This window comes from Triturus cristatus, chromosome 5_1, assembly GCF_964204655.1.
Source record: "Triturus cristatus chromosome 5_1, aTriCri1.1, whole genome shotgun sequence".
In the NCBI taxonomy this organism is placed as follows: domain Eukaryota; kingdom Metazoa; phylum Chordata; class Amphibia; order Caudata; family Salamandridae; genus Triturus; species Triturus cristatus.
In genome coordinates, this window is record NC_140587.1 from 716,812,626 (window position 1) to 716,826,172 (window position 13,547).

General features: G+C 40.3%; 1 protein-coding gene across 1 annotated transcript in view; it reads left to right on the forward strand.

Moving 5' to 3' along the window:
- Positions 1-12,990, forward strand: part of LOC146831406 (beta-1,4-galactosyltransferase 6-like) — a 211,954-nt gene extending 198,964 nt beyond the window's left edge. Inside the window, exons 7-9 of the mRNA XM_085605707.1 lie at positions 1,518-1,640; positions 10,204-10,305; positions 12,477-12,990. Of these exons, the coding sequence (XP_085461833.1) occupies positions 1,518-1,640; positions 10,204-10,305; positions 12,477-12,624 (373 nt within the window). The 3' untranslated portion in view covers positions 12,625-12,990. The remainder of the gene's footprint in view (positions 1-1,517; positions 1,641-10,203; positions 10,306-12,476) is intronic.
- The last annotated feature ends 557 nt before the right edge of the window (positions 12,991-13,547 follow it).

A 13,547-nucleotide genomic window follows, 5' to 3' on the forward strand; every position in this document is an offset into this window, starting at 1 on the left:
TTCTCGGCCTCAGCATAAATGATAACCTCCATATTGTACTGATGTACAAATCGACTGTCAAGATCCCATAAGGCATTAGCTCGAAAAAAAAAGTAAAAAGTAAGAACAATAACCGAAACAAAAAGAAAATGCCGTTCCTGCTTCCCCCCCTCATGATTGTTCTTCAATCATCAAGCTTTATTTACAGCATCTAGACAGCCATCTTAACAGTATATTCCAAACATAATCTCTCTCTTGTCCTCTAATGCTACTTACTCTTTTGTAATAGGCCCATCGCCCACCACCTGGGGAACACCGCATAATTGCTTCTCCCATACTCTAGCAACGGTTTCCACAACCCCTCAAATTTCATATTTAATGTGTGGGGATTTAGGTTACTTGATAGTCACTCCATTGCTAACAGAACCCAACATCCTTGGTACCAGTGTGTGTTTGGGATGGGGGGGGGGGGGCTATTCCATCTGTTTTAAATTAGAGGCAACACTTGTCCTAGCCGCCCCCAAACATCGGTACATTATGTACCACTCTTGCTTGAAAAAACCTTCCTACTCTTTAGGTCACAACTCCTGGAGAATATTTTTTGGAGTCGTTGGGAGATGGTTAACCCAAAACATTCTGTATTCACGATATTATAACCTCAATATTATGGTTAGATAGTGTTGTAGAGTCGAAATGTAGGATTACCACTTATTGAAAGCAGTTACTGGGGTAAAAAGCATTGGCAAAGCCAATAGATCTCGTCTTTTTGGGATCTATTCGTTTTGCCAATGATGTTTAGCAATGCTCTGCAGCGTGGCTAAAGAGGAGAAAAAACAAGCCGGTGACACGGCCATCTATCATTTTGTAGGCGCTCATATCCTGTATGCTTGCTCCTACAAAATCACGCAGGCATGTGTTGGTCTTTTTATTTATATATCCGAGTTGGATGAATAAACACAAAGTAGCGCAAAACCTTAAAAAAAAAATGTTTTCTGTATATATGGTGGAAAGGAAACAAAGGGCTAGGGTAGAGCAACAAGGGCTGGGGAGGGGAGAAATACACAATACAAGAGCAATGGGGAGTTTGGGGAGCGAAAAGCACGAGTGACATAGTAACATAGAGCTGAGGAAAAGCACACACGTGAGATGCACATGAGCGAGCACATCACAGAGAGGAATTGGGAGGAGGAGCACACGGGGAAGAAAAGTACAGGAGGGAGACAGCTAGAAAACACATGCACTCTCATGGAGCCCTTAACCCAAAAAAACAAACTAGTCCTTAAAGTAAGCTGTGGAAGGACACAAGTAATGATCCGATGGTGCAGGCTAGGGAACAAATGCAAGCAGATGAAAATAGTTACTGAGCCAACCAATGGTAAACTTGCACTGTCTGATATCTAAGACCTAACCGGTTGGGATGAAAAAAGGCACAGTCAGGTTGGAGAATATTTATAAATTGAATGTTTTTGCATCCGCAATTTTGAATATTTTGTTGTGGAGCGTGCAGTTGAATTCAGTCTTTTGTTTCCAAACCACAGACTTCCGTACAATGAATTCTTTGGTGGTGTAAGTGGACTGACGGTGGAACAGTTTCGAAAAATCAATGGGTTTCCCAATGCATTTTGGGGCTGGGGAGGAGAAGATGATGATCTTTGGAACAGGTGAGAAGCTTTGCTGTACAGATTATCTGAGCCTACCTTTTACACATATTGAATTTGGGGATGTGTGAAATTAAAATTCCTCTGACTGAATTTCATAAAGTGGGCAAATTAAGTATTGGTGAAGTTAGAAACTTTGCCTACAAAGTTTCCCACAAAAGCATTTGCAGAAGAATGCTGCTGCCAAAATAAAGATTTCAACTAACTTCGCAAAACTTTGACAAGGTATTTTTAAAAACTTCATAACATCATTACTATAAAGCCACTCTTTCTAAAACCAAATCCCGATGCGCGCATTTTATTTGGCAAAAAAATATGGTGGGCTTATGCTGTTATAAGTTTAAATATTTGTAGCTTCATTCTCAAGTTTGACTTTTTTATTATTGAAAAACTTTTTTCGAAATTAAGTGCTAGTGTTGCACATCTCTTACAGCCCCTTCCTTTAAACTATGGTGAGATACTTCTGTTCTGAGTCTGCTTGTAGCTGTGAAAGGAGAGAATGTCTGTAAACTCACACCTCTACACAGTAGGGAGAAAAGCTGCACTTTGATATCCTACGCAAGTGTTCTCTGGTGTCTCTAATCTACAGAAGTATTTCTCTGATGTATTGCTTTGTATGTAATGTTCAGATCTACTACCTTAAATTAATTTGTGCGTTAGTGACTGTATTGGAAACGCAAAGAATAAAGCAAAAGTGGAGCATTTTGTGACCTAATCTAATACTATAAGTTCATGACTGCTGCTTACAAACTAAAAATGTGTCGAAATAATTTTTGCCACCCAGCTTCACCATTTCTAAGTTGTGAGAATGACTGTCCCTCCTAGACAGTACACACGTGCTAATATGAGGCTTCATTTGTAGACCCTGCATTTCCACAAGGCCTCTCTCCTATTTCTCCATTTAACGCTCTCTTCTCATTTTATGTGTTATGTATGCTTAGAAGGGAGGTATGGTGCTGTAGTCATGCTTTTGTATACACTACACAAAAGTGATGTTTTTATTTCAAAAGCAATTTGCTGTGCAGGAGGGCTCTTCGTTAGAACACTCGATATACAGTGGCATGTCTCCCAAAAGAACAGAAAATTACACCAGGTATGTAGGAAGCTGGCTCTTTATACAGTGGACCAAAAAAGAGGTACCAAAAAGAAGTACTCTATGTAAAGAGGCAAAGCAAACCCGAGAGGAATTACAGAGGCATGAATGACACCCCAAATGCTCTCCTTTGTGGCAATGTGGGCAAGCAGTTAGACATATCCGAGGGTAGTGCTAAGCATTTGTTACACACTCAAAGGCAGTAAGTGAGACCACACAATACAGAAATCCGATTCCAATTTATAAACAATAACACATACTTTTATATAAATTTAGATACCAAGATCATCCGAATTTGGTAAGTACTTAGTTATGTATTTTTACAGTTTTCAGAAATGGACACCGCATTTTCTGGATCTGTAATGTTATCCTATGGAAGAAGAACATGAATTGCATTCGGCCACTTGTCAGCGGCTTACGGGACTGCTCTTCTGCAATAAGTGATGGGCATGGTCCAGTGCCACACTAACAGGTCACCTCGCGGAGCTCTGAGGTGTCCGAGGGCAGAAGTGTGTCACGGCGTCGGGTCTCCCATTCACTTCAATGATAGAACTGGAGTACCAGTCCAGGGGAACCCACAAGGGGGCTTGACCTTTGCGATCTTCGGGCACAGGGGGCTACTCTTGGTCCACTTCTCCTCGGGCTGTGGGGTCGGGTGCAGCAGTGTCTTTTGGCATCTGATTCCGGTGGAGGAGTCTTGCGATTGGAAGAGGCCTGCAGAAAGAGGCTGCAGGCGGCGACTGGAAGTCCAGCCTGGGCAAACCCAAGCATGTGGGTCTGGGGAACCCATTGGCACTGTCAACTCTTTTGGACTATGGCTCTGCAGCATGGGTGCATAGGTGCTTTGAGGCGTCAGGTGACAGCAGTCAGACTCGCTTCTTTGTCTTTGTTTTCTGCAGGAGGGGCAAACAGGGCAGCTGGGCCACTCACTATGTGGGTCCAACTGTCCCTGGACGTGCAGGTCGGTCTTCTACATTGTTGGTGTCCGAACTGTACACAACAAGCCTTGGCTGCTGCAAGGGGTTCGGTAACTGGATATTGATCCTGTGCGGCTCTGTTTGTCCTGGTGTCCTCCCATTCGGTGGAGAGACCGATCTGACCTTTAGGAGCACAGGCTCCTCTTCCTGGGGAACTGCTGCTTCGGAGTGTCTGGAGAGCTACACTCTGTGGACCACGCCTTGTATCTTTGGTGCCTGCTGCTGCAGGGGTGTAGGGCCTCTACTCCAAGGGAGTTTCTTCAGGCAATTGACAAAGCACTGGCAGTCCTCCATATTTCTTGGAGACTGTGCAGCGGCAGTGTGAGTCTGCTTCTTCCACGATTGTTGGTGCAGCAGTCAGACTGGAAGGGTTGTTGCCAAGTCAGTTGTTGCTCCTTGGTACTTGTGACAGGGCTCTTCTTTGTCCACTCCTTCACCTGATAAGTCGACATCTGAAGTCTTGGTATCAGGCGGTCCCCTAAATGCTCAATTTATCGATGTTCAGGGGAGTGACTGGTAGTAGCCAATGGGCTACGTACCCCTGGGTTCACTACACTCCCTTGATGATCACTTCTTTTGGGGAGTGGGTAATGCCCTGTACCAGAATTCCACCACACACAATATGATGAAAGTTCCAAAGTTGTGTTCACGTCAGACTGGGTTACCTTAGAGGTGTGCCCAGCCTGGCAGTGCAACACGCTTCCTGCATAGCTAATTTACTCACCTGTCCAGGTGCCGAAGGGCTCTAAATAAAGAGGCTCAGCTTCCTTTCTTGTGCGAGAAGCCAGATTTGCTTTTCCAAGCCAGTTGGCTCTGTGAAACCCCTTGCCTTGGAATGTTAATTTACAAGTCTTTCCTGGGGAAGGAGTTGCCTGAGGGAGGAGGTGATAGCACCTCTCCCCAGAGCAGACATTGTTCCTGACCTCCCGAGTGCGAAGACTCTCACTAGTGGGGGTCGGAAACTAGTCTGTGGCAGCAGGCTGGAATGAACGTATCAGCTAGCACGCTAGAGGGCTTCTAAAGTACCCTTCGGGTGTGTATTGATTAATAAATCAATGACTGAAATCATTTTGGGTTTATTAATACAAGGTGTTTGATACCAAACACCATATGTTTCAGTGAAGCCAATATGTAGGTGGGTAACTCGTTTTGACCTCAAGATGGCTTCCCTTCCCTGTTCCTGCAGATATGTCCTCACATAAAACATAATGCACCCTGCCTTAGGGCTCAAGGCCTGCTGTAGGCGTGACTTACATATATTAGATGCATTGACTTTGGCATAGCACACAGGAGTGTCATGTCGTGTTTTTTTCCATGGTTTGCACCATGTTACGCAGCCTGCAATGGTAGTCTGTGTGGAATGTGTATGTGGGTTCCTTGGGGTGACATAAGATATGCTGCAGCCCTTAGTTTCCCTCTTTAGTACCCCAGCCATAGATAACTGGAGCACCACTTACTAGGGACTTACAGGGGTGCTAAAGTCCTTAGGAAATTGTAGCACAATCAGACTTTACCCTGTTTTAGGTAAGGAGCACCTGCACGGAGGTCTGGTCAGTAGGCCTCACGGCACATTCAGAATCGAAAATTAGCATCTAGTAGCTAAAAATAGGGCAACAAAAGCCCAGTTCTCTACAAGGTACTTCAAGCGAGGTGATCTAGGAAGCAGCCTAGTATGTTCTGAGCTCCTGTCATTAATGCCATCCTTGTAAATTTTTGGCTAGGATTTTTCCAGGGGACAGTTGCTTGGTATGGCAACCACTGCAAAATGTCCAGACTTTACATTTGGAGTTATGAGGAATGTGCTGTTAATTTCCAGGGTTGTGAAAATGTCTGTACCCATTTCTTCTTCTTGTAATACCTTAGTGAAGAAATTCAGGTCTGAAACCGGAAATATTCTGATAACCTCATGTGGCTATATCTTTGATGCTACTTAGAAGTAACTCGGTCATAAATATGACCTCCGACGTTTCACAAAGTTTGTAGCTCTTTGCTGTGGCATAAATAGGTCACTCTTGGTATCCCAGGCTTTCTTAGACTACACTCAGCCCTTCATACAGACACATGTTGTAACAAGTTCCATTAGACGCACACAAAGAATTGAGGAGTCCGATAACAAAATATGGCCTTCAGTAGGATGTATGTTAGTGTTCACTTTAGAAAGTAAACACATTTTGTGACTATTCTAGGTGACTATAAGATTCATACCCTGCTATGTGCTAATAAGATCTTTGATCAAACCCATGTTTGGACTACAACATGAATTTCAAGCTTTGCAAAATTATTCCAATCACTTTTTTTAATGTAAACATAAATAAACTAATGGTCTTTCCAAAATGTAACAAAAAAGAATACTAAGTGGTTCATCATTCCCACCCAAATGGAGGGGTAAAAGTTACAAGTCCCTGTGGGTAATAATAAGTGAATAATTATAAGCTGCCCTATATGAAACCACTGCAGTGGAAACACCACTCTTGGAGTTGGGATTCCGAGATTCTATAATGCCACTGGGAAACGACTTTTAGATAATCTAATGACGATATGAGCATGAAGTCCCTTCATCTCTAGTCTATGGAGTAGAGTGTATACCAGACGATAATTTGGACTGTCTGAACCGAACTGAAGGGACCATATTAAAATTTATTTTCGCAATACAGCTGTAGTAAGGTTTTAGAAACCTGCAAGTCAGTGCTCTCGGGTCAACACACTGAGATGAGCCTTATACATTTAGCAGGCTTCTACAAAGGCTTTACATGAAGTAGTCGTAAAGAAATTATTTTCTGCAGCAGCCACCTACAGATGTTAAAGAATATGAAACAAGCTAAACTCTCTCTACTTGTCTAAATCTGTGAGTACTAGAGTTGTTTAACTAAGAGCCATATCAAGAAATGGGTTAAAGATACACTTATGAAATAATATTTTATTCAAGATAAAAAGCACTGTGCTTCATTAGAACTGTGCAGCATACAGAAGACCATCTTTGATCTAAAGCAGTCTCCTCTTCTTAACATAAGTAACCACTAAATGCTTTGTTTCTTTTTCCTTTTGCAAACAAATACCCTTTCCATAAGATATTCTATGCGGGGGGGGGGTGGGGGGTGGGGGGGGGCTGAGAAGGTTTAAGCTGTGAAGGGCGTTTTTTCCCATTGTGTAGGGCAGTGGTTGTAGGATTTTAAGTTGCACTGTTTACTATCCCTCTCTTAAGTCTGACAGTCTTTATTGCTCGAAGGATGTTTGTGAGGGAAAAGGAATCCAGTTCCACCAGTGCTCCTGAATTTGTTTTATCACCCCCAAATGATAACTGATGCTCATTTAATGTACAACTATTTTAGGAGCTTTAGCTGGGTTGATATTTAAAGCACCATTTTAAATGAGTTGTATTGGAGAATAGTAATGTATGAATTTATTGATGTCTTTATTCTTCAAAAGACTTAATTATGATTTATTTTATTGGTTTCTTGCAACATGTTTTATTGATTTATAGTCCTCCTTGGAGGGTAGTATCAATTTTGCTTAAATGTGATTGGCAGAGCTCAAGTGTTGATCACTGCTGCAGTATCTGCAACTTTAAACGGTTATCAAATTGAAGCTTTTGCATTGAGCCTTGCATCTGTTTTAATAGGAAATGGGCTGTCTTTCATGGCTACTCCTGGATTCTTCTTGAAAGTGTTTGATTGTCATTTAAACTTGGGCAGTGCAAACTTCAGTATTGAGCGCTTCAGCTTTCCAGGCCATCTTCACTTACTTACTTGATGTTGACTCTCTCCGACGTCATGGCGCCCGATATCAAGAAACATCACTGGGTCTCCTTTGATTTAATATATCTCATGAGGCGTTGCGAACTCCTTCAACAACTGGAGCTCAATTGGGATTTTCACCTTTCACAGAACATATGTACAAATCTCTCAGATATGCCTCAGTCGTGCCTCCAACTAAAAAATATCAAACCAGGAGGCTATCCCTTCTACATCTGTAAGGGCATTGATACAGAGGAACTCACTATTTTAGTGCCTTAGAACCAATTTGCCAATTTGTTCCTAGTTAAGAAGACCTCTGTGTGTAGGAGAATGCCTCGAGAGACTAGAACTTCTTTCTTATGGCTATGTCTCCAGGCTGTCCTTGAAGACTTTCTCTTACAGACGATATGTTGTTCAGTGATGATGTAAGTAGAGATGATCTAAAGCACAGCACCTGTTGCCCTACAGTGCAGATTGTTTTTGAGGGAAATCTTTTTATTTAGATTTATGCGGCAATTTACAACAATTAAGGGCACAAGCCCACACTCAGAAGAAATTAAAAGAAAGAGAGGAGATAATCGCATAAATGTCATCGTTCACAAAAAACAAGCATTTGGCAACAAAATAGTGTCAAGACGAATAACCCACAAAATGAAATAAGAACGACATCACAGTGTACACCAGGAAGCAGGATCATAGCGTCACCCAAGGGGCATAGATTGTGGTGCTTTATCCATCCTCCTCAAACCATGAAGAACTTACGAGGGCATCCCCTACTTTTGTACATGGCCTTTTCAGCAGAGATCCAGCCCCGGTTTCCATTCTGTAGAGTGCAGGTTTTTATGTTAAACTCTGAAACCAAAGCTGCCTGATGACCCTCTGATTTCTACGCAAGTGCTTGGATTCAAGATCACGTAGGGCCCTAAATGCAGATTAGTATTTTTTTCATTCTGAAGAAGCGTGTGCAAATGTTTCAAATGTCTAAAAGCCAAAATAACTTGAAATTGTGAGTGGGGACAAAACCCAAGAGTGAAATAAAGAAGAAAGTTGGTAATCAGGAAGTGGAATAGACCGATAGATGGAGAGATAGATGCTTACTCTACTCATCTTACTATTTCAATTGGACATTTTTGAGTGCATGCATTCTCGCATAGAACCCGTGAGGTTTCATGCTTGTAAAAATAGTTTTGTCTGCAAAACTCAAAAAAATGTATGCTTCAATGAGGTTTTTGTGGTTCTTGTCTGTCATGTGCTGTGCTTGATGGTAGCACCATGTTTCACAGTATGATATACATTTGTTGAAGCAGTTGTATATCATTAAATGGGGTTTACCACTATTGTAAAATACATTTCATTACTCTGGGAAACATTTAGCCCTTGTCATCAAAGAGGATATTAGCAAAGGGGAGAAGTGTATGTCAAAAGCAGATTACTATGTAATATTTCAGAAATCCCAAGAGTCCAACTCATTGCATTTTTCATTTCCGAAATGGGCATATCCATCACGTCTTGCAATCTATAACATTTCAAAGTGTTCACATTTTTCAATATGAAGGACAAATAGAAGCCACAAATGAAGCCTGAAATAAAATGGGTTTCTCAAGTTTGCATGAATAAAATCTGAATTTTCATGCGAATAGAGCTGATTGACCTTTGAAATACAGATGGTGTGTTCTGCATGCAGCCAGTGGTGCCCACAAGTAATGTGCAGTATTGCGCAAATCAGGTTCAAAAGGTGCAGTGTGTGTCTTTAAGGGGGTGCGCTAACAGAATATGAGATGTGAATTTATTTTAATTGATAAACTAGTTTCAGAAAAAAATTAATGCAGCAGAACATTACAAATTAATGTTTAAGGGTTTGGTTCCTACAGGTTAGGTAAAAACCAAACTTAAAATGTGTTTCTCTAGCTTTGCTCCCTTGTTTTTTGAACACATATCTGAGTTTATTAAATTCTTGAATTTCAGGACTACTCCTGGTAAATAAACCGAGAGTCTGTTTTTCAGGAGTTCTCACCCGTATACAGAAATTAATGTAAATGTTCATTTGCCCTACATCCAGATTACTTTTGATGCTGTTCCGCACCACTTCCACCTTCAAAACATCCATTCTCCTTGGCACTTGAGTAAATTTGCGTGTATTTCTTGGATGGAAAGTTGTCTGCATAGTATAGATTAATACTTTCAAACGTACAAGTTTGTGGTTCACCAACGTTCAAAGGTGCACTCCCCATGCCAGCTTCTATATTTGTGGTTGAAATCTGCTGATTTGCAGTTTGTTTCAGAAAAACCTCCCTGTCCTGATTTTTCAGACTTGGGAGTTTGCGGGAGAAATGCATAAGAATTACGTTTGTAAAAGTCAACGCGCTTTAATAATACAAAAGGTCTACTTGAATGAAGCTTTAATCGTCAACCGTTGTGACACCATTGCAATCTGTGTCACACACTTAAGCAATGTTATATATTATTACTGTAATAACACTTCACATTTGGGATTGGCTATTGAAAAGTAATTACAGCTTGTTATCAAATAACACCAATCAAGGGCACAATACGTAAGCTCAGCCCTTACATCATCAAGATCAGAGCATGACATTTTCTCTATCCATGTAAAACTAGGGCAAAATGTATGAATCATCAGCCTGTGTCAAATAACTTATTATAAGGGTTAAGTGTGAATGTAAAGGGAGATTTTGTGAAGTTCTGATGATAATATGAACCTTAATGTGCCTGTTTTTTTTTCTTTTTGTCCCCAATGAAACTAGAGTTCATTATGCAGGGTATAATGTATCCAGGCCAGAGGGGAACATAGGAAAATACAAATCAATTCCACACCATCATCGAGGGGAAGTCCAGTTTTTAGGACGGTAAGTAAAAATGTTAACCTGTAAAATTGCCTTATTGAGATGTAGCATAAATTACCTCTGGCATAACCAAATGTGTAAAAGCTTTTTGCCTGTCATTTCCAGAAAATGAATCGAAGGAAAGCCGCCGTAATAGCTTAACTCTAAATTCTGGAGTCTTAGAGGAAGAAGCGTTAAAAACCTGTAAATTAGTTCACTGCAATCAAATATTCTCACTCTGTTTTTAACAACGAGCATATGTTTTTAATAACACAGTGCTTGCCGTAATGTATAGTGAAAGCACAATTGAACCTTTTAACAAAGCTGTATAGATCGTAAATTGTGTACAATAAAACAAAAATGGTGGCTGAAAAGCATAGCAGCCCTTGTGTTAAATTTGATTTATGTGGAGATAAATATATTCAAATTATTTTAGTTCTGCTTGTTTTCTTGAGTTATTGTTCAATTTGTCAAGTAACAGCTGTAGGCCATTCTCCCTTGCTTGCTGGATCCAGCTGTCTACAAGAATAGGCCCTCCTTAAACTGTAGAGTTCAGTAGACCACTGTAAAAGAGCACCATCTCCCACTCAGCCACGCCTACCTTACGTATTGTAAAGGGGCATTTATGGGCCATCCTGACGTCATTCAGGTTGGAAGACTTTCTGCATCTCTAAAATCGTTATTTCCATAATAATATTCCATAGAAAAATCAAAAATCAATGAACTCTCTGGTATTTAATCATGTGCAGGTATTGTCCTGACTTTTACTACCATCAGAATTTGGTCCTTCCAAAATAGCCATTCATTTCTTATGCCTTGGAGAGTTTGGTGGTGTTGCTTGACTTCAGATCATGCCAATGCTGTAATTCGTTTTTAATCCAGTTTAGTAGAAATATATGTATTGGAATCCCAAGAAAAAAATGAACGCACAAGAAAACGAATCTTATGCTTTATTTTATTTGGTGTGCTAAAATCTAAAAGCAGTTATTTGGGATTGAGAGAAAGTGAAGAATAGGAGGACTTTTTTTTTCATGGGGAAAGGCTATTTTTTCAGCACCAGTCTTTGTCTGACTTTTATTTACCCATATAGAATAAATATGTCCATCATGTATTTAGTGTGTGGTGCCACATTAGTAAAAGTAGCTTTTCCAGCTGGTCCTGGTGTATTTGGGCTCCCACTAACTGTAGCACCCAATTTATACACCATTTTAAGAAATGTGGACTCCAATCCTGATTCACAGACTGCAAATTAGTGCAATTTTGTGTTTGGTATGTACGTTTTAAAAAGAAGGAAATTTCACTTTTATAGTGGAATTATGGCATTTGCAAGTTTACTGTTACTGACAGGTTATGGAGTGATCCTTAGTGGTGCAGTAGATAGGAGAATTAGTATACTCCTTGGATATAGTGTCTCACATTGGAAAACAGTGTGTGTGTTTCCAGTATCTGAATGCAGGCTAAACACACCCACATTTCATTGAGGTGTAGGAGTCTGTTTTTCTCCCCTGAGAACAAAAATCTTTCAAATCCTAATGCACCTTTGTCACTGTTAGACCTGCAGAACTTTATTGCAGTCATAGATTTCCTGGAATACTTCTTAAATTCTTTGTGATGTAATAAAGTCAATAATTTGCTCTAAACATAAGAGTAACCCAATGTGAGCACATTTCTCAATTCTTGCCTTTGTAAGTCGAGAATGAATAAGACATGTCTGTATTTTGTCCACCTTGACAATTTGGCTTGCTTGTTGAGAAGTATAGTGTGCTGTCTGCAAAGGGTGATGCTTAGCAAGGGTAGTTAGTGGTGTATATAAAATAGGATAGCCTCCATTTATTTATGTTCTATAGTGCCTGTGTTTTCTGTCCTTCAGAGTGCTTTTGAGCACCATAAGTATACAGAATTGCAAAAAGTCAAACTAATTTAGCAGACACTGAAAAAAATTGGTGTGCGTTATAAATTACGAGAGAAGGTCCGTGATCTAATTACTTGCATCATGGTACATTCTTGTCAGCAGAGATTACGTCATTTTCAGAGTGGTTAGTTACGACTAGTAGGAATTCGGATTTCTGCTTTTAGGAGCAATCCCAAATACCTGCAGAAGGCACTTCTGTTGGGACATGATGTCCACTGACTATATTGGAAAACTTCAGTGTTCTAAAAATATTTCACTATCTGTGCTCTTACCCCCACTGCAGGTACAAGCTATTGAGATATTCGAAAGAGCGGCAACACCTTGACGGACTTAACAACTTGATATACGCCCCGAACATACACGTCAACAGATTGTATAAAAATATAACTGTACACCTTGTGCCAGAACTAGCACCTGTAAGAGACTATTGATGCTCAGCTGCATCAGCCACGGACTATTTAGCACGCACGTGAAACAAAATGCACTGGAACAAAGTTCGGCAGAGCCGCACGCAAACAAGTGGGCTGTTCGGACACTTGACTTGAGGTGGGAGAAGACTGTAAATCGAAACTTTGAATGTGTGAACATGCATCCTGTTTTCAGAAGACAAAATGCCAGCAGCCCCTGAGATGTTTACAGCAAGTCACTATGAAATATATGAGCCTGATTTTGCCACATTCTTCAGTCAGAGAAGCTGCTTACCCAAACCATAACAACATCAAAACTAGACATGAAGTTTAGAATCTCCAGGAGATTATTTTCTCCAAGGACATTTTAATACTTATCAACTGTAATTTAAGATGAATGCGTTGTTTCTTTTTTAAATTGAGTTGATGTAAATATATATATATATATAAATATATAAAGTAATATATATTATGTAAATCAATGTGCTCCACAGGTTTTTAAGACACATTTTAAGCCTCTGCATGTACTTTATGCCAGTTGTATAATTTCATGGAGATGCGTGCATTTGTGTGTGTGTGTGTGTGTATGTTATATGTATTGAATAATGAAGGACCTTCCACAGTTGACGGGCAGCAATGACCAAACTGTAGTTTGAGAGCTTCAGGCCTTGTTCACCTCACTCTGACACCATTCGTGAGTTTCATACTTTAATACTACACAGAGTATGGAACGGTTATAGTTTACATGACTTACCAGTACAATTCTGTGATATTGTCTTCATGTACTGTATTTATGATATCCCTTCCTATTGTTTATGTGCTGCATATACATTCTGAATAGCTTATGATGCGCATCATGACACACGGTACTTGTAATTAAATGTCTCCATACATGTGCCACAAGTGTGAAAATGTTGGGGATGTTATGCCCTCATTAGTTTGCTCTT